This window comes from Magnolia sinica, chromosome 1, assembly GCF_029962835.1.
Source record: "Magnolia sinica isolate HGM2019 chromosome 1, MsV1, whole genome shotgun sequence".
NCBI classification, from domain to species: domain Eukaryota; kingdom Viridiplantae; phylum Streptophyta; class Magnoliopsida; order Magnoliales; family Magnoliaceae; genus Magnolia; species Magnolia sinica.
In genome coordinates, this window is record NC_080573.1 from 121,090,958 (window position 1) to 121,116,194 (window position 25,237).

At 37.8% G+C, this 25,237-nt stretch overlaps 1 protein-coding gene across 2 annotated transcripts in view; it reads right to left on the reverse strand.

Annotated features, from left to right (window-relative positions):
- The window catches only part of LOC131256229 (uncharacterized), an 82,801-nt gene that overhangs the window by 13,551 nt on the left and 44,013 nt on the right, over positions 1 to 25,237 (reverse strand). For both annotated transcript variants that reach the window (XM_058257236.1, XM_058257235.1), the window contains exons 12-17: positions 23,744 to 23,818; positions 23,426 to 23,560; positions 22,378 to 22,470; positions 16,533 to 16,715; positions 16,295 to 16,399; positions 3,708 to 3,866 (exon numbers count right to left, since the gene is read on the reverse strand). In XM_058257236.1, the coding sequence (XP_058113219.1) occupies positions 3,708 to 3,866; positions 16,295 to 16,399; positions 16,533 to 16,715; positions 22,378 to 22,470; positions 23,426 to 23,560; positions 23,744 to 23,818 (750 nt within the window). The remainder of the gene's footprint in view (positions 1 to 3,707; positions 3,867 to 16,294; positions 16,400 to 16,532; positions 16,716 to 22,377; positions 22,471 to 23,425; positions 23,561 to 23,743; positions 23,819 to 25,237) is intronic.

Consider the following 25,237-nt stretch of genomic DNA (forward strand, 5'->3'; position numbering starts at 1 on the left):
ATTAAATTAGGAATGTACAAGACGTTACATAAGGTGGGGGGAAGGAGAAAAAGATACAGAACCAATACATTCTTCTGGAGTGGAAGTCCCATCAACAAGACGAACTAAACGAGTACAAATAGAAGAGGTGGAGGATAGAAGACAACTGTGCGTACCAATCATATGGTCAAAGGCCCCCACGACCTCGACCACGTCCTCTAACTGAGGCCCCTCCTTGAGTTTCTAAACCACCATTCTTATCTCTAGATGGAACAATAGTGGAGTTAAAGGCAATCCGCTCCTGTGTCAAGGCTGTGGCCGACATAACCCGCCTGTGGGCTTCCTCCGTATGGACAATAAAGTAAGCCACCTAAAGTGAAGCAAAAGGACTTGTAACAACAAGTTGTGTCCTTAACGCCTCATATTCACTGTTCAAGCCAGCCAAAAACTTGCAAGTCTTGGCCCCATCTTCTCGTGACTTCACAATTTCGGCACTGGGACTGTCTGGTAATTCGTTGAGGGGTTGTAAATGACTCAGCTCTTCCCAGGGACTTTTCAAAGCCCCAAAACATTCAATAATGGACATGCTCTCCTCATAAGTGAATACAGCTTCGTGGTTAATTGGAAAATACGAGGCCTGTTCGAGATGGTTCCGTAAGTGTCATTAAGTCACCTCCATAGGCCAGCGGCGGTATCATAAAAGAAGTATCCAGAAGCAATGCTTGGTTCTATAGAGTTGAGTAACCAGCACATGATAATAGCACTAGATGAATCCCATGCATCATGTTTCGATGAGTCTCCAGATGAAGAAGGATGTCTTTTTGCAGTCCTAGTAAGAAAAGAAAGTTTCTCATTCCCAATGATATATATTCGGATAGCTCGAGAGTGGTCCCTCAGGGCCATGTCCAACTGCCTTAGAGTCCACAAATATTGAAGAAGGAGATAAGAGGAAGGAAAGCCACACAGCAAATCAAACAAGTACTAACGATTGCTGGAATATATACTGAACATCCAATGTATATGCTGGAGCCAAAAAAAAGGCTCATAACATGCACAGCCAGCCCTATTTTTGGGTGACGAAGAGCATCGACTAGCTCCGATCCTCCACAAAAGTACTTTCCCTATGTAGGGCACTCAAATGTAGTCCATACGCAACGGGTTTTCCATATCGAAGAGTACAAATTCAAGAGAAATCAGGAAAATGGATTGATTTGGGGATTTTTCTGAAAAATCCTAAAAATATCACAAAAAATCTCAAACCACTCCAAAAAATCTGGAAAAATCATCATTAACCTCCTTACATGAATCCGTACCTAGGGGCATTGGTTTTAATGCAATTTGATCCGTACAATTATTGGGTTGCTTATGTCAAACGTACGGATGCTGACGCCAGCAAGTTCCTTCGTCAGAAATTGCTTTAATCTTCTTGTTTCAACCTGAACTTGTTCTCCTCGTTTTAAAAAAAAAGGGGGGATTTCTATTGATTTTACATGGTCTTGATCAAACTTCGCTCCAATACCACGTAGTTTTTCTGAAGAAGAAATGGGTGAGAGAACTTGTCGAAAGAAGAGGTTTGAGAGAGAGGAAAAAACGTTACCCTCTCCTTTTTCTTATTCCTTTATTTATGTAGAGTTTTTACAACCACTTACCCCATAACAAGCTATAAATGATATATTTAGAAATAGACCCCTATTGACAAAAAAGTCCCCTTTAAACATAAAACACCAATAATAATAATTTCCAACATTAGTAACCATGCAGAGCCACTACATTCATGTTGACCATAAATGTATCAAAAGTATCTTTGCCCTTGAAGAAGATTACGAGCTTTGGTCTCATCCAAACTAGTAAACCTAATGAACAGGAGAATGACATTCTTAGACACCCCTAACTATCAATAAATGGGGCGACCTGCTTATGTAGGATCCATGCTTCCCAAAGGCATCATCACAGTTGAGTTTGAACTACCCTTTTGGAGGTGGCCTCCATCTCAACGTTAGCTTTGCAAGTTAAAAGTGTCATTGAGAATCAAGAATCCGAATGACTAAAATAAAAGTATTGGATAGGCCGAAGTCCAAATAAAACCATGACGGGCAGAGGTCCCTTGGAGCCTGTTTTGACACACCCTCCGAAGGAGGGTTTGATGCCTAGATGCTGTTTTGATCCAAATGGCAATTGATGTTGTGTGTTTAGATGCACTTTGTAAACCCCCGTCTCATCTCCCATTTGACAAAATAGATGCTAAAATGCCACACGGGAAAAACAAATCTGATTGGTCTTTGGGAAGTTGACCGAAGAAGCAGGCTTGAAACCCCCTTTTCTATAAACCCTCTTTTGAGGAAATGCACCCAAACAGGCCCTTATCTTCTAAATTTGTAGGGAATTGAGATGGTTGACAGCTAGGGGACAATGCTCCATTCCAGTATTCCTCTAGAGCGATCCTTAGCTCATTCAAATGACTTCTGAGATCTATGACAACTCTTTGTCAGATCTTTGAGAGATTTCACAGTTTTAGATTCCAAGCATGGCTGAAAGATTGAAGATGAAAACTATGGTGACTATGGTGAATTCTATCTATTTGAAGTATTGTTTTATCAAAAGGTTATTAAAAGTTACAACATTAATGGTTATGTTTAGTAGTTGGGGTTTTAGTCGTCTTTGGAGAAGGATGACAAATTTATGATTTCGATGAATTAGAAAAAAAAAAAAAAAAATTCCTGTGATTAGAAGCTTTGCATTATTGTGAGGTGCATCTTTTGGGCTTTTTTAGCTGCCTTGCAGGAGATTTGACCTAGCTTCTAAGGTACTTACACTCCAACAATGATCAATGTTTTTACCCCTTCGCTTCATCAACCACTAATTTCCCTACATAGCCAAGGAGTCTTTGCCTACACCCGCAACACATTCATAATGCCGGTGGTCTAACTATTAGACTTTTGGAAATGCAGCAAAAAAAATATAAAAATAAAATAAAATAAATCAAAGGTCTAGATTGATAGATTAAGCCCTAAAGATCACTGTTTAAATATATATTTTTTGACAGATCACCATTTAAATATTATCAAGTTCCTAAAATTAAACCAAAACAGAGACTTTAGATCTAGCCGTACCTTATAATCTCAGCTATTGCATACCATTGGATTGGTAATGTCGTACCTTCAAAGTTAAAGGTTCTCTTTTGTATCTTCTGGAATAAGATCTTGTTTATAAGGAGGAATTAAGGTTTTAGAGTGAGACACCAGTATGGTGCTCCAGCATCTTACAGAATATGGTTTGCCACACACATCTATAGTCTGTGATCCTGCCTAAACATGTACCCAAAATTGACTCCATCCTTCCACTAGGCATAGCCAAGGATAGGTATAAGTTAGTTTCTCACTACTCAAGATAACAAGATTCTATTTGCACAGCACAATTAACAGCCCCAGCATCTATTAATGTATTTGAACAATTACAGAAAACAGCCCATTGAATACAATATTAAGCTACTATTAACCAAAATTGCTGATGAGGAAAAGCATATAGAAGAGAGAATGCCTATGTAACAAACGTGAGCAATAATAAGCATAAAAGATTATGTTCCAGATGTCACAGTAGAAAGTAGGTAGAGAATGTTAACATTTTGGGAGGCAACTAAAGAAGCATGACTGACTATACCCCAATGAACTAGTATGTTGATAATCATTGTTTTTCAAAATAGAGAATAAGAGAAAATGAAAGAGAAATACCTGTACTAAAATTTCGATGATTGGAAGCGTTGAGAGAAGCCCTTTATCATTGACATTTCCGACAATGCAATCAAGAAGTTTAGCCACACTTGAAGCATGCATATTCAGAAACTCAGTTCCACCCAAAATTATATAACCCTCTATTATGCTAATAGCAACCTGCAATTGAGATGTTCTTAGTTTTGATGCTATATTAGGCAAAGTTGTAAGATCTTTACCTGCTTCAAGAGATCGTAACTTAGAAACTTCACAATAAACTGTCTTAATTATCACAAACAGACTACCACATCCACCCCATGCTCACTAGTTGCATAGAATGAGAAATATCTCACAAAGCAGTTGATGACTCTTATGATTCATGCAAGCAATGCCCAGAAGTATAAATAAAAACTAACAGCTGTCAGCAAAATAGACGCCCCAACTGATCCAAATAAAATCTTTTCATCAACCTGCTCGCTACGTCCATTTGGGAGGGCTTCTTGGGGGAGGGGGGGATTCAAGATCTCATGGGTGATGTCAGGGACCATTGTGGATTTATTCTTTGCTTAGCACAGTGGCAGTTATGGGAGGGACAGGAAGAAGTTGCGAAGGCTTTCTTTATTGGCTGGTATTTGGTCCATTTGGGAAGAACGAAATAACTGTTACTTTAGGGATGAACGGATCAATTTCACTATTATTAGGCTGGGCTGAGGCCTATGTAAAAGAATGGCTTCTAATTTGAACATCCTTGTAGATTGCTTTTCTTAGTCATTCAAACCTCCTTTTGTAGTGTTTGGGCTTGTTGCGCTTCTAATAAAATTCCATTGCCTTATTTAAAAATAATAATAATAAATAATAAATAAATAAAATTTGAGTCTTGAACCTCTAAACAACAAAATTTGACAATGTAAATGACACCAAAAGAGAGAGAGAGAGAGAGAGAGAGAGAGAGAGAGAAGATGAATAAATTCATTATTTAATACACAAACAAATTATAGATAATAGGGGGTATGGTATGTGCAACGCACATGGAGAGAAGAAGAGAGATCGGGAGGGCTCACGTTAGCAAAGAGAAAGCAAGGACGCGAGTCGCACACACGCGCGCACACACAGAGCAAGTAAAATGAACGTAGATGCAGACAATGTTTGAAATATCGGTATCGCACAATGTATCGCACCCTTGGGATACATATGCATATCGGTTATCGCACGGGATATATCATTTGTATCGGGTAATTTATTGCACTTTTTAGGAAACGTGGGAAAGATTGAGAAAATGGTTGAATTTTTCAATGAAACTTAAGGGATTGTTAAAAAGACCTTAATACACACTTTTAAATCATAAGAACTCAAAAAAAAAAATAAGTGCGCATAATAAGTTTCCTATATAAAGGGTCCTAAGCTAGGTGTTGGTTGACTGAACTAATGCAATTATATTCAAATTGAATGCATAAGATTTATAAATGTATCAAAATATGTATGAAAACATAACTAATTCATTCAAAAGCAATAATAATAATAATAATAATAATAATAAATAAATAAATAAATAAATAAAATAGAAATTGTAATACATACCCATCCATAATGTGATCGGATTGATAAACTTCCCATGTCTCCCCGTGCAACAGAATGTGGACACGAGTAGCGACTTGCTACAAAATGGTGCTTTGTGGGCTCCACCATGAGGTAAGTGTTTCATCCACACCGTCCATCCATTTTGCAAGCTCATTTTAGGGAACAAGCCCAAAAATGAGGAAGATCTAAATCTCACATGGACCACACCAGAAGAAAAGGTGGTGATCGAACAGCCACCATTAAAAACTTTTTAGGGGCCACAATTTTTGGATAAAGCTAATATTTGTGTTTTCACTTCATCCAGGTCTTTGTGACCTAATCAACAGGTTGGATGGCAAATACACATTATAGTGGGCCCTGGAAGTTTTTTATAGTGGGCGTTCAATCAAAACAGTTTTCATTGTGTGGTCCATTTGAGATTTGGATTTGCCACATTTTCGAGTAGAGCTATACACGAAACGAGTCAGCTCGAGTAACTCGCTCAGTTAAAGCTCGACTCGACTCGGACAAAAACTAGGTCCGGGCAGAGTCTGAGTCGAGCTCGTTTTGTGGACCTCAAAAAAATTCGAGTCGAGTTCGACTTGATCTTGGGCTTGAACCTGACTCGATTCAGTTGGTTTGATCGAGTATATAAATACTCGGTCGTCCAGAAACCCTAACCCTTGCTTCTTTTGACACCCGCCCCCCCCCTCACTGTTGAGCGCCTGTCCAGACTCTAAACCCCACCCGGCCACCTCCGTTTCTCCTCTCCTCTCTCTCCAATGCTTGAACGGACACTCTCCGATTCGGCGAGCACTGAGCAACATCCCACCCATTTCCAACCAGCTTTTCTCCATCTCCAATCCAACGAACACCCCACCCATTTCTAACTAGCTTTTCTCCATCTCCAATCCAACGAACACCCCACCCATTTCTAACCAACTTTTCTCCATCTCCGATCCAACGAGCACCGAGCAAAGCAGGTACAATGGTTGACAGTGGCAGCCCAGTCGACCACTGGCCCTAAGTATAGTATATATTATATTAAATACATATTATATATATACACACACACACACACACACACACACACACACACAGAGTATGTATATAATGTCTAGATTAGTGAATGGTATGCTAGATTGGTGATTGTTGAAGAAAAACCTGTCAGAATAATAGAAAACAAAGTGTTCATGTCTTTTTGTCAATTCCTCAACTCTCGAGCCGAGAGTCTCCCATGTCACTGTGTAGAGAGAGTGCATGAAGATGTACACAAATGAGAAGATGAAACTGAAAGAAGTTTTGGCATTAGTCTTCAGAATAAGTTTGGCGTCTGATTTGCGAATAGTGTCGAATTAAAGAAAGGAATACATTTCATTAACTGCACACTTCGTAGATGAATATTTGAAACTCTGTAAGAGAATTTTGAACTTCCGTCACCTTCCTCCTCATACTGGTTTGCTTATTTTAAATTGCATCTATAGTTGTCTACGAGATTGATGCATTGAGAAGAAAATTTCTACAATAACTTTAGATAATGCTTCAGCCTTCAGCAAATGAAAATGTAATTTCATGTCTACATAATCAGTTCAAGGCAACCGAAAATTTATTTTTTGATGGAAAAATATTCCAGGTCAGGTGTTGTGCCTACATTCTAAACTTGAGTGTACAAGAATGGCTAAAAGCAATTGATCACACTACAAAGAACATAAGAGAGTGTGAAATATATAAGGGAGTCGCCTTCGAAATTGAGTATATGGAGTGACATCATCCAACGTTTGATTGTGTCATCCCAAAAAATGTTGAAGTTAGATGTATTTACACCTTGGAACTAAACTTATGAAATGTTAAATACGACAATGGAATTAGAGCTTGCATTTTTTTAATATACGGCACGTGACAAAATGTATTCTTGGTTGTCGAGTGCAGATAATTGGAGCAAGGCAAAAAAAGTTCACAACTTTCACAAAGTTTTTTATGACTGCACGAAGATCTTTTCTGGAAATAAGTATTCAAACGCGAATTTATTTCTTCTATCTCTTTGAAAGATTAAGGATGCCCTACAAAAAAAAAAATGCCAAAGTGGGTTCAAATTTTTACGACAAATGACAATTGGTATGCAAATGAGGATTGAAAAGTATTGGGACAAATGTTATTTGTTGATGGCCTTAACAGTTGTTCTTTATCCTCATTGCAATATGGGCTTGGTCAAGTTTATTTTTATGAAGTATTCTGTTGAAAGAGCGATAATAGAGACCTCCAAGGTTCGTCACGCACTAGAAGAATTGTATAATTTGTATGCTACTGCTAGTTTACCCACAGCAGGTGTTAAGGAAATTATAGCTACGAATGTTTCTATGAGCAATGAGGATGTGTTCAATGAATACATGTCTTACTTAACACAAGAAACAAAAGTTTAGACAAAGGAATCAGAACTAGAATTGTATCTAAAAGAGCTAATCGTAAAGCACTTGGACTTTGATGTTTTGGAATGGTGGAAGATGAGAATTAGCGAATCAAAATACATTACATTATTTGTGATGGCATGGGATATTATCAATACCAATTTCAACAGTGGCATTAGAATACGCTTTTAGCAGGGAGAGTAGGGTTGTGAGCAAGCATTGAAGCTCACTTTCACCAAAAACAGTCAAAGCATTAATTTGTACACGAGATTGGGTGCGTCCGATATGAGGAGGTAATGTTCATGATGTTCATGATGAGGAAGAGGAAGAGGAAGAGATCAATAGTCAAGACGAGACTGCACCTGCAACAACAACTACATGAAGGCATTTATAAATTATTTTTATTCTGTTGAAACTTAAATGTAATGTAATGTTACTTGAGTTGAAAGTAGTGTAATGTGACTTTTATTCATTATTGCTTATTTGCTTTTGTTTATCGTATTGCTTCTATTTAGCTCTTATATCAAGTTATTCATTTCTAATTTCTATTTATTTTTATAAATCCTCAACATACTATTTTTTTTTAAAATTGAGTGCAGATACGTCATCATCCTACCCATCGACCAACATTTGGGACTACAATTCCTTAGTCAAATCACTAAGATATGGAAGAATAAAGATTGTGTGTGGTTTGTGTGGGGGCAAAGTTTGTTCATAAAACTATTTGGCTTCGGTTACACCTGGCATGTCGAGGTGGTGATGCAAAACCGTGCCCTAAAGCCTCAAAGGAGGTCCAAATTCTTTTTCTGGTCGTTCTAGATTCAAATAAGAAACATTCCACTCTATCCAAACCTTCTAGTATACAGAGAACTACTACGGAAGAGGTAAAGGAGGAAACTAGATTAAGAGCTTCAGAAGAAAAGCAACTCCAACTCGCCTTAAAATGGAAGAGGCTTCTAGACATTAACGATGTCCTCCAAGACAACATGATGCTGAAGAAGGATCGAGCACAAGCAACAAAAAGAAGAAGAGTAACAAATTCAAGTTTTTCTCCCGTCTCGATGAATTTTATAAGGCGTTGGGTACTACATACAAATTTTCACACAAAGAAAGTTTGAAAATTCTAGTTCAAATTATAAAGAAGAACAAAGGAAACCTCTCTTCACCTTCTAATTCAGAAGAGGTAGACCAATATGTATATGAAAATTTAAATACTAGCTCGAATAACGACAATGCAGGAGCATATAATTAGATGCCAAGAAGGCATTCCTCCTATGGAGGATATTATATTAATGTTGTGAACAATGTAATTATAATGGATTATAATTGTATTTTATTCATTTTACTTCTATGATCAACTTCAAACTCGAAATTGAAATCGAATTCAAACTTGACTCAAACAAAATAGATCGAACTCAGCTTGAAAGCACAAACTCGAATAAAAATGACAAACTCAAACTCGGCTCGGAAGCTTAAACCTGGCTCGAACTGGTCCGAGCTGCTAACCAAATTGGGCCAAGCTAGACAGCCAAGCTCGATGATCGAGCCGAGTCGAGCTTGGCTCAATTCGACTTGATTAGACTCGTGTACAGCTCTATTTTCGGGATCATGCCCTAAAATAATCTAAAAATAAATAAATTAATGGCATGAATATAACGCACACATCATGGTGGGGCCTGCAAAGCACCGTCCAACCACCTCGTTAGGGTCCCACCGATTTAGGAAGTTCCTTCATTGGGATGATGGGTGGGGCCCATTGTGATGTTTGTGAGAAATCCACCCCATTCATCTGTTTTGAGAGCTCATTTTAGGACATGCGACCAAAAATGAAGTGGATCCAAAACTCAAGTAAGCCGCATAAGAGGAAACAATGAGGATACAGTGACCACCGTTGAAACATTCGTATGGCCATAAAAGTTTCATATCAGGCTAAATTTTTTGTTGCTTTCACTTCATCCCAGTGGAAATGACCTTATAAACGGTTTGGATGGCGTATAAACATCAAGGTGGAGTCCAGGAAGGTTTCAATGGTAAGAAACCATTTCCCCAATTTTCCCTCTCGTCCAACCCACTTGTGTTTTGATCTGCCTCAATTTTGGTCACATGTTCTAAAATGAGCTCTCAAAATGGATGAACCGGGTGGATTTCGCCCCACCTAGCATCCAAGCATAGGAACTTCTTGCCAAAGACTTTCACAAGAAATATGCATCCCAATCCACGTACGCCCTGGTGGGGGTACTGCCTAATCTGCACGTGACGGAATATTGTTGTGGGTAAGACCCTGACTGTGGAACTCACGATGATGTATGTGTTGTATCCACACCGTTCATCCAGGTCTTGGTGACCTGACCAACAGGTTGGATGGCAAATAAACATTCTTATAGACCCCATGAAGTTTTAATGGTGGGGATTCAATCACTATTGTTTCCTGTGTTATGGTCCACATGATTTGGATCTGCTTCATTTTTAGGATCGTACCCTAAAATGATCTGTCGAAATAGATAGACGGTGTGAATGTAAGGCACATACATCACAGTGAGCCCCACAAGGAACCACCAAGGATCCACGCAATCCACCCCCGGAATCATTGATCCTAGCATCCACTCAAACCGCTTAGATGGAGCAACAATGTGGGTGGGACCCTAACTATGGGCCCCACCATGATGTATGTGTTGTATCCTCGTCGTCCGTCCATTCGGAGAGATCATTTTAGGGCATGAGCCAAAGAATGAGGTCGATCCAAAGCTCAAGTGAACCCCACCACAGAAAATAGTGGGGACGATGATGCCCATCGTTGAAACTTGAAACCATTTTTGGGGGGCTGCCATGATATTTATTTGAGATCCAACTTGCTCATAAGTTCATACAAATATGGACAGAGAAAGCACAAATATCAGCTTCATCGAAAACAGTGGTGGCCCAAATAAGTTTTTAATGGTAACTCCTCGATTCCCACTGTTTTTTTGTGGTGGGGTGCACTTGAGCTTTGGTTTTGCCTCATCCTTCGTCTCATGACCTAAAATAATCTCTCCAAATGGATGGACGGCATGGATATACAATACATACATCAATGCGGGCCCCATTGTAAGGACCGCACCGTCATATGTGCAACTGAGTTGCACTGAATCCACGCTCCCTTAAGGGTCATGGATTAGGTGTTACCTGGGTAATAACTTAGTGGGTGTTAACCTTACTTTAGGGCCCACCTTGATGATACTTTGTATATCCAATCCGTCCATTCGTTTTAAAATCCCATTTTAGGATGTGGTCCCAAACATTAAGCACATAGAAATATCAGGTGGACCACACCACATTAAACAGTGATGATTGAACGATCATCATGAAAAACTTCCCAAGGCCCACCCCATATTTGGATTTTCTTATGTTTTAGGATAACATCCTTAAATAAACGGGAAAAAAAAAAACCTAATGAGCAGCATGGAAACCAAAACTTGAAATTCCCACAATTCCTTTTTTTTGGCAAATCCCAACCCAAATCCCATCTTTCTCGACGGAAAATTGGTTTCCTTCCTAAATAATTTCCTTTGAAGAATAAAAAAAAAAGGTTTTAGGAATTTTCATTCTTACATGATCTGGCAATGTCGACCACAACCCATCAAATCTAGTTGAAAGTGACTCCTTCAGGAAGATCACAAAGGTAAGATAATTTTTTCTTATATTTTTTGAATTTGTAGAATTTATGGATGGGAAGAGACATTGCCTGATGTCGACGCGCGTATTTTATCAACATCATCGGTACGGGGTCGTTGGCTACAACGATTTGTGGTAGGTTGCTACAATATCATGTATAAAACCGAGTGAAAATCCGCAATATCAAGGATTATCGGTCGATATATTGTAGATATCGCTGATATCTCACAAACTTTTGCGATATCTTGCGATATATCGCACGATACACAGAAGTTTGTCAATTTTTCAATATTTTTTCGAATTTCTAGGGGTTTCATAACAGTGAGCCACAATACCGATAATATCGATATTGTGAACACTAGTTATAGAGCCTTTTGTGAGTAAAATCCGAACTATATGTTACCAACCAACCACATTTCAAATTGGACACACATGCATATCACCAGTAAGCAGTGTTTTAAATAGTGTGGCGTTTGGCCCTTTATAGCATGTAGCATGAGCTACACAATCCTTAATATTTTTTAATTAAAATAATAGTAAATATGATAAAAATTTACAAAATGCATAATTTCTATGAGTTCTTGACTATGAATCTGGACCATCAACCAGTTATTTACATGCAAAATCTCTCTCTCTCTCTCTCTCTCTCTCTCTCTCTCTCTCTCACTAAGTGTCACCTCTTTCTCATTTTTTGAAACATAACAAATTCATGATGTAAACCGCATTTTGGATGGTCCAGATTGATCTAAGTGCTCTATACATGATATGGACTACAATTTGGATGGTCCAGATTAGTTTAATATAGTGCCACATGTCATAGGTATAAGTCATCACCATTTTAAAATAGGTGTTAAACTAACAATAGAAAAATACTTTTAAAAAATGAGATTTCATGTAGCTTATGCTATCTATGCTACACACTACGCTACGCTACATGCCCTGTAGCTTATGCTACTAGGGAGTTACACTACCTGTGTACGCTACACTACGTAGTGTATGCTACATGCTACTAAATGCACTGCCAATAAGCCACACCAAAAGTCCAATAAAAGGTTTTGCTCAACGAAATTTTAAGAAAATATCCAACAAGCTTTGAATCAATGGTAAACCACACAAAAAGAATGGCCAAACAATCTCCAAAATGCCAAAAAGAAATATAAACTATTTTTCCTCCATAGAACTAGATCTAAACAATCAAAACATGCATTATCTGCAAGAGAAAATAAAGAACCAAAAAACACAAAAGTCATTCGAAATCTGCAAAAATGGGTAAAAATGTGAAATTTTAGGAAAATCAATCAAATAGGCCCCACTTGAACACAAACCAAGCATAATTGGATGAATTAGGTCCCATTAGGTTGAAAAAATGAAACTAAAAATGATGGTTTACCCGTTCTTTTTCATATTTGCCTCTAAATTGTCCCCACTAGGCTTAGATTCATCACTAACCCTTGAATCTTGTGTTTGGATGTTCAAAAGAGGTTGATATGACCAGTGTTCAAGTTGTCCATATCGCTACAAGTTTCGCTGGCCGGAGATAAAGATATAATATCGTTATCGCCAATAATATCGCTGATAACCGGAAATGCATAGATAAAGGGGAAAACATGGAGAAAATGGTGGAATTTTTCAGTGAAACTTTAGGACATGCCTAAATACACATATTTACATCTTCAGGAATGAAAAAATTGCAAAAAGAATGCATTAAATTATAAGTTTCCATTTAATGGGGGCCAAAAGGCAGGCGTTGTCGTAAGAAATCACTCAAATAGTAACCAAAATGAGTTTATATAATAAAAATGCAAGCTTATAATAATTAAGACATGCAAAAGTAAATGAATTTAAAAAAATACACATTTGTGGTCATGTTTCATCCCCACATAGAGTGACAAGGTGGCTCGTAATCATTGTCCGGATCCCGTGGTAGTTGAGAGTAGAATTGTTGCTCAACAAGTTGGCAGTACTGTTGCTCAACGAGCAATCACACCCACCGTTGAAATATTTATAGGGTCCACTGTGATGTATTTTTAAGATCCAACCTATTCATAAGTTAACATCGAGATAAATGAAGTGAAAATAAAAATATCAGCTTGATCAGAAACTTCCGTGGCCCCTAAGAAGTTTTGAATGCTGGATGTCAATCCCCACTGTTTTCTATGGTGGGGTCCACTTGAACTTTAGATCAATCTCATTCTTTTTCTAATGCCATAAAAATATCTCTCCAAATTAATGGATGGTATGGATACAACACATGCATCATGGTGGGGTCCACATAGCTCTGTGACGCCACATCAGTAGCCATTTGGGTTAGCCACCCCACTAGGGATTGATACCAAGGCCTCGAGTGTTGCTCAGTCTGCCAGTTGAGCTATGGATCTGGGTGTCTTTGGCTACGGCTTTTGTCAGTAGCCAATCCAGAAATTGGATTAGCTACTTAGTTACTCGGTACGCTCTAAGTTGGGCCCACTGTGAATTTATGTGGTTTATCCACACCTTTCATCCGTTTTCCCATATCATTTTAGGCGTTGAGCCCAAAATTGAAGCTTATACAAGTCTCAAGTGGACCATAACACAGGAAACAGTGGAAATGATGATTTCCACCCTTGAAACCTTTCCACATACAACAGTGCCCATGCAGCGCAGGACTGAGATTTCCTTCCTGCGCTGCAAGCTCAGGTGGGGCCCGCTGTGATGTTTGTGAAAAATCCACCCCGTTCATCCGTTGTGTGAGTTCATTTTAGGACATGATGTCAAAAACGAACCATATCTAAAGCTCAAGTGAGCCTAAAACGTGATAATTAAACGTCCACAGTTGAAATATTCGTGGGGCCACAGAAGTTTTGATTCATGCCAATATTTTTGTTTTCAATTCATCTCAATGGTAATGATGTTATTAACTGTACGGATGGCATCTAAATATCACTGTTGAACCCAGGAAGGTTTCAATGGTTGGAATTTCCCTAAACACATTTTTCCTTTAGTACAGCTCACTTGAGCAGTTGAACGTGAACCAGGAAGGTTTCAACTGTGGGGTCCACCGTGATTTATGTATTTTATCCACTATGTCCATCCATTTTAACAGATAATTTTAGGTCTTGAGACTAAAAAAGAAGTATATCCAAACCTCAAGTGGACCACACCGTAGGAAACAGTATGAATTGAAATCTACTGTTGAAAATTTCTTGGGGGCCGCAGAAGTTTTGGATCAAGCTGATATTTGTGTTTTCCCTTCATCCATGTTTGTGTGATCTTATAAATAGGTTGGATGAGAAATAAACATCATTGTGGGCCCTAGAAAGGTTTTAACAGTGGAAATCATTATTCCAACTGTTTCCAATGGTGTGGTCCACTCGATCTTTGGGTATGCTTAAATTTTGGTCTCAACCCCTAAAATAAGATGGAAAAATGGATGGACCGCATGGATCGACCAGATACATTCTCGGTGGGCCCAACAGAATGTACTCGGTACGTTAACAGCGTACGGAACCACGTACGCGATCACATTTCACTCACCGGATCCCCAATTGACACCCACCGGATCCCCAAATTCCGAAAATCCCTCTCAAATTTCAAAATTCCATCTCCTTCCCACCAATTTTCCCAAAATTTCAACTGAAAATCCCTCTCCCTCATCCCAAATAAGAAAAAAAAAACCCTCAAGATCTCGCCCCGCAAGCGGATTCGAGAAGTTGCAGGATTTTTCGATGGAAAAAAGGAAATTTTTTGGGGTCAAGGCTATGAATTCGCATCTTCCTCCAGATCCGAGTGAAAAAAAAGGTATGTTTTGGGTTTTTTTTTTTTTTTTTCATTTTATCACCGACAACTACCCCTTTTATCGACAAAGTGGGGTTGTTGGCTACAGTTCCCACCCGTGGTTGGTGGGAACAGCGAAATATCGACGATATTTTGAAAATACCGATAATCCGACGAGATTATCAGCGATACTTGGGAGCGATTCGAAAAAACAGGGTTTCGGTGTCACATAGCCGGGGACACCGATATTATCGGCGATATTTCAATAATATCACAGATATTTTATACACTGGATATGACTGCGTATGCACCCAAGACATCTATACAACCCCATATCATGCCTTGGGATGGGTTGATGTGACTGATATGTATCCAATTTAGAATCGATGATGAGTATGGTATTGAGATCCAGAGGTTCAGAAATATCCTTGACTGATAAAAATGTAAAAGACAACCACTGGTAATAAAGTCAAATACATGTCAAACATTTTCGTGCCCTCACACCTCTAAATCAAAGAAACAGCGTAGAGTTAAAAGTTTCTACCATTTGAATGCCAAGTTTCCAGTGATAGTAACTAGGTAGAGCCTTCCTAGAAAAATCACTCTGGGCAAATGGGAGGATCCTCGTGTCGAGTCTAATTTTGTGGTCCTTAATTATTTACCTCATAAAAGTGGGCAATATCATCTATAGGCTCCCTCCCACATGGATGACAACATCATGATATTTCATCTAGGAAAAGTAAAACCAAGTGCAAAAGATTTAATCCCACATATTGAAGTTCCTTCATGTGTCTATTGGAGTTCCATGTCAAGGGTCTCGGAATCAGGTAAACTTCTCTTTAATACTATTTGTTTGCTCATATATTTACTGATACATCTTCTTAGTAGTATCTTGTTCATGAGCAAGTTAGATGCTTTGCACAATTTTGCTGTATTAACAAACTCAGTATCACGAGGCTTGAAAGATGAAGCAAACTAGATTATATGCAAATTGGATGCAGAATTACTTGAAATACAAAAGTAGGGCACAACTTGAGAACTATCAACGAAAAGTACAGCAGTCCTAGTGAATGAAGAATTCACTAGGAATGAAGACTTTAATGACACAAGGGAGGGGGAGGCACTACATGAAAAGATAAACAAAAAGTATGCAAGGAAAGCATAATGTAGACAGCAGTCCTAGAGCAATGACCACAAACTTTCATAGAGCAACATCCAGAAACTTTCATAAGAGCGGCTAACCTGCAAGTGATCAAAATTTCTTTCCATAATTGCCACAAGATATGGGAAGAATTCTAATAGTTGAGGCACCATTGAGGGAGCATGAGAGAGGGTGCCTTCCCATAGCTGCAAAACATCATTTCCATAACAATAAAAAATAAAAAATAAAAATAAATAAAAGATAAACATCTCCACATAAGCAATAGTGAAAACTTCGAGTAAAAAATTTTAAGAACAAAGGTCAGATGGAAAGGCTAACCAGCACACTATCCTCCAGAACATTGAGTTCGTCAGGGTTATTTATATCAATACCCTTTCGTAGGATAGGTAATAGCATGTTATAGGAAATTGGTGAATGATAACCAAGTGCGACCACAAAATTTCGGAGAGCAACTAAAAGTTGAATTTGCAGTAGACTTTCACCAGCAGATTCCTCCCAGACCTGATCAAATAGTATCAAAAGATAGAATGTAATGTCATGGTATATCTAAGAGCCTGTCCCTATATGTATTGCACCACCAGCAACTAAATCCGTTCAGTAAAGGAAATTCTTAAGCTATAGAAGTTTCGAGACAACTGCAAAATAAGGAAACAGAAATGACAGCAAAGACAAGCTACTCATGCCCCCCTCCCTGTTTTTAAGGAAAACCAACCACTGAAATTTTTGATAAGAAACTGCGATGAGTCAACAACTATTATGACCCAATATTTCTTCAAATATCCGTTACTCAAAAGAATTTTAATCCCATAAGGAGACTTTTGAAACCCAACTTAAGAGTTTCAGAACAACTCAAATTAAAGGCCCACCAACCTACACTTTACTAATTCAAACAATAAAACCTAAATCTTTCCTAAAAGTCCTATCTCAACTTAAACAACAATTAAATCGTTGCCAACATTTATAGATCAAATAGAAACCCCAATAGATTAAAAAAAAAAAATACAACCTTTTATGGGGTTTTAAGGATCCCCAAAATTTTCATCTGAAATTATATAAAAAAAAATTTAATAATAATTTTTTTTAAATCTCTTTTGTTTCCTTCTTTTTGGCCCACAATTTCAAGGAATGATTTACATCATTCACCCTGGTTCAAAGAGACTTTGATCTTAAGTCATTGTTGATTCCTTGCTTGGATGATCACCATATAATTCACAAAAGAACATTACTGTTGACTTCAGGATTCATAAACAACATTAATGCTGACTTTGTGATATGCGTCCATCCCTTCTGGATTCACAAAGAACATTAATGACTCATAAAGAACATCAATACTGACTTCCTGACATGCGTCCATCCCTTCCAATAGCTCAAATTTTAATAATTTTTCCATTGATATTCTTCATCACTAAATGGCTCCATCTTCTTGTCCTTGAACTAACCAAAGGCATTAGCCAAAATCTTAGCTTTGCATGGGGAGGCTGAGCGTGCTGAATGAAGATCCTTCCATGGAATATCAAAAGGTTGGCAGCAAATCTGGAGGTCTACTACAATCTGGAATGGGGAAGCATAGAGGCTTTCTTGCTTTTTCTTTTATTTTCTGTTATTTTATTTTATTTTAGAATCAACAAACATTTTTTTTTTTTTTAATTAAGAAGCAAAAAGCCATTAAGAAATAGGGAAAGAGATTCCCAACAAAGAACCGGCTAGCTAACACCTTCCTTAGGTAGAGACAGTGACATCATTTTCCATTGACAAGTTGATGAGGACATCAGACCCTACAGAGTTTATTAAAGACGAAGGCGGCCGATGAATACATCTTTATGGCTCAATGATGGTTCGTGACACAACCAAGGAGAATTTTGAAGACCTTACACATGTCCCTAGATTAATTAAAGGCCTCACATTAGAAGGACACACCTGTAAGATGAGTTAGAAGACTGATCTGTTACGCATGATTTATTTATTTTTATTTTTATTGAAAGCTTTATTTTGCGCCTTTTTTTTTCCTTTTGTCATATGGGTAGTTTAGTCATTTTCTTTTAAATCCAACTTTAATAAATAGGGTGCTTTATACCCTAAACCTAATAATGTTTTTTAATGAAAGCTTGGTGCCTCCTTCCCCTTTCTCTCTGTGGTAAGTTCTTTTCTTCCCCTAATCTCTTCTCTTCTTCCAAATTATATTTATAGCCCTTCAACCTTCTTCTTCTCTTTCTAGGCCTAGTATTTTTTTTTTTATTGTTATTGACTCTGAAAATCTGAGAATTGATCCCAACCCTCTCTCGGATTTTTCAGCTATCCCTATTCCAGAAATCCTTTGATTTCCTGGACTAGAGAAGCTGCATTGATTGTTGGATTGAAACCATGCAAGATCGGGATGTCTCATCCCTCACCGAATCCAATCCACGCATAATTTGAATACGATACCACAGGATTATGATAATGGTCTGCAACCATTGCATGTTTCCTTTGTTATTATTTTACTATGATGTTGAATGTGAATATTTCAATTGATTTGCTTAGTTTATTTCGCTGGATAATTTCTGTGCTCGCACATGCATTCTACTTTAGACCGTCCTACATCACAAGTCATAGTTCAAAAACCGCCAAAACTCGACTCGACTTGATTCAATATGTGGTCAGGTTTGGTTGACTTAAAGACTCGACGAAGTCTTTACTTGATTTGAAATGGTGAATATTTAAGGTAGTAATAAACATTAGAAACAGAGATCTCAAGCCAAAATAAATCATCATCATCGCCATCTAAGCCTTTATCCCAATTACTGAATGAAGATCCTTTCATGGAATATCAAAAGGTTGGCATCTAGAGGTCTACTACAATCTGCAATATTGTAGCATAGTTCAAAGAAAGAAATGGGGTCTTCTTGCCTTTTCTTTTATTTTCTGTTATTTTATTTTTTGAGAATAAATAAAAGAATGTTTTTTATTAAGAAGCAAAAAGCCATTAAGAAATAGGGAAGAGATTCCCAACAAAGAATGGCTAGTTGACACTGTTAGGTAGAGACAGTGACATCATTTTCCCATTGACAAGCCATAATTCGAAAACCCAAAAACTCGGCTCGACTTGATTCAATATGTGGTCGGGTCAAGTTGATGCAAAGACTTGACGAAGTCTTTACTTAACTCGAAACAGTGAATATTTGTAGTGATAAGCATTAGAAATAGTAATCTCAAATCAACATCCAAGCCATATCCCAACCTTCAATATGGATCGTTCATCATGTGGGCCCACCTTTGAAATCAATCTTCCATATGTGGTCCCACCTTCAATGTCCACCATCCATCATGCGGGTCCCACCTTTAATGTGGACCGTCCATTGGGTGGGGCCACACTTTGATGCGGGGTATCCATCATGTGGGGCCCACCTTTCATGTCACTTTGCATTATTTGGACCCACCTTGATGTGAACCATTCATCATGTGGAGCTCCACCTTCAATATGGGTTTTTCATCACATGGGCCCACCTTGGAGAGAAAAAAATATTATAAAGAGGAGAAGAGGGCAACATGAGAATTACTTAAAAAGTATAAGGAAAAACTGATCCAAAAATTAACCAAAAAATGTCTACCCGCTTAAGCCAAATAAGCTCTTAAAGAAAAAGCGACCTCCCAATCACTTTTTTTAGAGCATTTTTGCAATTTCTAAAAAAATAAGTGGTAAAATTAAAGCTTTACCAAACAGTTTATTTCCAAAATAGAGCTTCTTTTTTTTTTTTTTTAGAATAAACAAATAAGCTCTTATTAGTAAAGATGTCAAACAACCCCTTAGTTTCTGTGTTTGGATAACATGTAAGTTAGTTACAGGCAATGTTTTAAATATCGTTATCGCGTAATGTATCGCACCCTTGGGATATGGATACATATCGGTTATCGCATGGGATATATCGGTTATATCGCGTAATTTATCGTTGATGTTGGGAAACATGGGAACATTGGGAAATTGGTTGAATTTTTCAATAAAACTTCAGGGATAATTGAAAAAGACATCAATACACACTTAGAAATCAAAATATTACAAAAAAGGGTGCACATAATAGGGGTTTCCTTTGTATAGGGTCCTAATATGCGCTTTCCAACTGAACTTATGCAAGTTTATTCAAAGTCTATTCGTATAATTTATAAATGTAAGAAGTCATGTATAGAAACCCAAGCAATACATTCAAAAGCAAAAGAAGAATTACTAGATGAGGTTATATACATGTTTAATTTTATGTTTGGATATAATGATTGCAATTGATTTGCGAGAAATTGAGAAATTTAGATTTTTCTTAATTTTCCGCAACTTAACACATCTCCCCAAAATCTCGAAATCAAAGTTCCAATGATTTTTCATGGCAAACATAAAGAATCATAGATTTGTAACCATTTGACACTGGTTTAACATGATTTACAGCAAAAACATGAATAAAAATTTGAAAATGCTCACCAGATCGAATATGTGGGATATATCGATAATACTTGTGCGTTTCGTATCGCACAGGTGGGATAAAAAATATATTGTGGTATATATTGGCTGATATCATCGATATTTAAAACACCGGTTACAAGTAATAAGTTATATATTCACACCAACTATAGCATGGTGTAAGGAATCGTTTCAAAATCAAATTGACACATAAGAAAGCTTGGATAAAAGTATGCCATTTTATTGAGCCCATTTAGATGAATAGTTTCAGTCGATTCTTAGATTAAACTACTCATCAGATGAGCCATAACAGTGGGCCGACATATTCGAAATGCTTGTAATGTAGCTAAACTTCCCTATCCATGTTTTCCTATCGTGCGGCCCACTACCACATTTTTTGGCCCATGTCCGAACATGATCTGGAAAAATGGATGCACAGGGTGGATTTATTACAAACATCATGATGGGCCCCACCAAGCTAGTCTCTAGAAGTTCCTACAATAGCGACACACTTTACGGTGTATCGTTTTCGGGTGCGGACTGGATACTACCCTGACCAGGACATGCCTAGAGACAGATGGTCATGTTAGAGGTTGTGTGGGACCCACCGTGATCTATATGATTGATCCATGTCGTCCATCTATTTTGATAGATCATTTTGCGGCATTAGACACAAAAAGAGTCAGATAAAAAGCTCAAGTGGACCAAACCAAATTGCAGTGTAGATTGAACTCTTACCGTTGAAAACATCCTAGGGCCCACCATGATGTTTATCTACAATCCAACCCATTCATAAGGTCACACAGACCTATATGAAGGGCAAACATAAATATCTGCTTGATCCAAAACTTCTATGACCACCAAGAAGCTTTCAATGGTAGGTTTTATATCCCCACTGCTTTATGTGGTGTGGTCCACTTGAACCTTCAATTCGACTACTTTTTTTGGCTAATGCACTAAAATGATCCATCAAAATAGAAGGATGGTGTGGATCAAACATATAGATCATGATGGGCCCCACGGAGCCCCTGACATGACTATTCATCTTTAATTGCATCCTAGCAAGGGACCAATTTGCACCCATCGTTTTCAGATCGAAAGAAAAGGGGGGGGGGGGATTTATGCATTTCTTCCAAGCATTTTTGGATTCGAAATTTCCATCTGTTAGCCCGTTTCAAAGTTATAGGTAACTTGAAAAACAGCCTCACTGCTTGTGAGATTTTCGCAACCTTCTCATATGAGAAAGTTATAGGTTGAGAGAAAGTTACAGGTAACTTTACTCCCCCAAACACCATCTGCAACAAAGTTACCTATAACTTTCCTACATTTAAAAAAACTTACAGGCATCCAAACGGCCCCTTAGGCCTCTAAAACGTTTTTGAGAGAAGGGATATAATATCTATCATCCAACAAGGTGAATCCCTTGGGGTATTTACTGCCACTGCTATGTATCTAAATTTAGATGGAACAGTTTCAGCAGCAAGAGAGTACGGATTCAAGAACATTTATAACTTTGACATCATAAAATATCCATTGATTCGTATCGAACATAGTCATTGCATAGTAGTATGCACTCAATTATGATTCTCTCATTCTTTTTTATAAAAGAAGTTATTCCTTTTGACAAGAAGAGTTGTGCAATGTTTAAAAGAGCGACGAGTGTTCTATCTTCCAGAATTCATATATCCTTTCATGCAAGAGGTAAACACCATACGTTAAATCAAACTGAATAATGGATACCTTCTGGAAGAATTCCACCAACTTATTTGCAAATGGAAGTATATGCTCACCAACATGCTCGATCAGCACAGACATCAAATTTAGAACCTGGACCTGATAAATATCAGAAAAATAAATTCTTCAGATGAGTCTTACAAAAAGAAGTACACTGCAACAAAACAAGTAAAAGTTGAACAACAAGAAAATATCAAAGTTTACGGGAATGAAGAAACAGCAAAAAATACCTAAAATGCAATTAGAAAACAATGGCTAGCAAGGTATATATTTGAAAATGGTGGAAATTGGGAACCAAGTCTTCTACTAGATGTTTGGAGAGAATAATTGTTTGGTAGGTGATGAAGCAAGTCACTGCCCTTTACAGTGCATTTGTATGATATCTAGTGCCATCTGGGAAAGAGCTCCTGACTATTTTCAGAAAAAAAAAAAAGAGAGAGAGAGAGAGAGTTGTGCGGACGGTCATTGCACACCTATCTGGATGTGTCCAATATCCAAACCATCCATCAAAGTCCACTCATTTGTCACAAGGAGATCTTTTGGGTGCAGCCTATGCATGGTAGGGCCTGGAAGAAGAGTGGTGTGATCCCATACATGTGCCACATGAACAGAGATAAGACTGCTCAATCATTAATTTAGATATAAGTGATAGAGCTGCATGATTTTCCCTAACTAAGACTTTAGCAAAAGTTAACAAAAGAAAACAATGACTTGAGTGACCTGTTCAAAACCAGTGATAGAGTGAATGGTTAACAAAAAAATTTAAAAACAAAAAAAATAAAAAATAAATGGAGTCAGTGCATGAATTCACCTACTGCATTAAACTTACTGTATTACATTACACACTAGCAGCATGTGTCCTCATTTGGTAATTAGAAAAAAGCCTCATCCAATCACACGAATGAACAGGCAGCCAATGACACATATATAGGATAGAACAAAGTAAAAAGGGAAAATCATGAATAAGCACTTCCAGGTAGTTCACAACTATACCATAAAATTTAAAAAAAAACTAAATTTAAAAATTTTAAAAAAAAAAAAAAAAAAACCTAACCTTTGAATCAAACTCCTGGACTTCTTCTACCAACTTAAAACATAACGCCCAGCATGTTGGAAGAAGCTCAGTAAAATCTTGTTCATAAAAGTTGGCATCCTCGATAAGGAAACAGAGTGACCGACAAGCTGCCAGCTGAGATAATGCAACCATAAGAATGGTACAAGAGAAAGATATTATGAAGCAACAAATGCTGAAAGAAAATGAACCTGAAAAAATGTTGCATTCAATACAAATTGATATTGGCAAGAAAAATAATGGAATAGTAGAAATGCAAATAATATTCTGAGAGGGTAACTGTCACAGTTAGGAACGCACTCTAACAGCCAAATCTTTGTCCTGAAGTAATCTGATCAGAGCACAGTATACCGGCTTTCTCATGTTTCCTTTGATCTGCCAGAATATCAAGCACGAAATGCCAAAATTCATAGTGTTAGCACCAGGAAGAGATCATGAGAAAAGACAAGAATACTGCTACATGCATTTATGTATATACATGTACAACATCTACTCTCTGCAAACAAAGGGTAAAACACTGACAATAATAAATCCAACAAAATCCAGTTAAGCAATGTGAAAACTCATTATATCATAGTTTTGGGAGAGTTTATGTCCCTGTAGAGGGGCATATTTCATATCTTGATTGTTGTATTGCATTCCAAAAGTGTTATGGATAATTTGTTACCCTCTGATATCAAGAGTTTTTATGCACTTGACCACAAATTTTGTAAATAGACTAAATTAAAGAGATTGAAATACATTGATAACTAGAAATGGTTTACTTATCGGAAAAATATAATAGATGTTGAGCTCCACTGAAGAGAGACCTTTGTCTTTTGAACAGGTCCGATTCAAATTTTCACTAAATCAGCAACAAAAAATTTCGAAGGGGATCAATCAAAATCCAACCATAGCGTTGAATATCCGACTTAGAACTCCAAGCCATTCACTAGTACATGTTCCACCTAATGGCATGTTTGACTGAGCCCCACCCATTGCCCTCTTGACATATGGGCATGATGCAAGCAAATGAAACCAACAAAAGATTCAGACAATCAACATACTTTGGACAAACCACAAGGAGTGGCCTCCGTCCATCAAATCACGTCAAGAGTCAACTTCAGTCCAATGCATACTTAAGGTAATTCCATTAGAATCACTTCAGCCTCAACTATGTAGACAATGATTGCCAACATATTGAATAAAAATGCCACCCTCTTCATCAGCAACCTTAACCCATTTATCCAGGATTGATTTTGGTGGAATGATCAGTTCGCAACAACAGACAGTTGCTGCACAGCCTAATTGCACCATAAGATTCCCCTCCATCCACGACGAGTGCCATCATATAAATGGCTTTGATCATTGAAACATAACCCTAGATCCAAAAATGCTTTTTAAACTATGCATGTATGTCGAATGGGACCACTCAAAAATGTCATTAAATCATCCAATCCTATTGTACAGTACAACAATGACCAACTTGATGATTGGATCAGGCCAACGGCCTGGGCAGGGCAATTCATCATCGGACCTAGCTTAGCTGGCCTGGACACCAGGCCTAGATTTCAAGACTGGGCCAGCCCTCAAGCCACGTTTAGGGAGACAAGCCTTGGCCCTATAGAATGCCCGGACCATTGCCACCCCTACTCATTTTTCCCTATATGATCAATAGGATGCTAACACCCTACGCTTAAACTTCTCAAACATGACTTTCCTTATTTTCTATTCCTCCAGAAGTTTTTGGGTGTATGTGTTTCAACCATGTCCTTGGACCTTTATGGAATAATAGGTCTCAGAGCTACAAAGCAT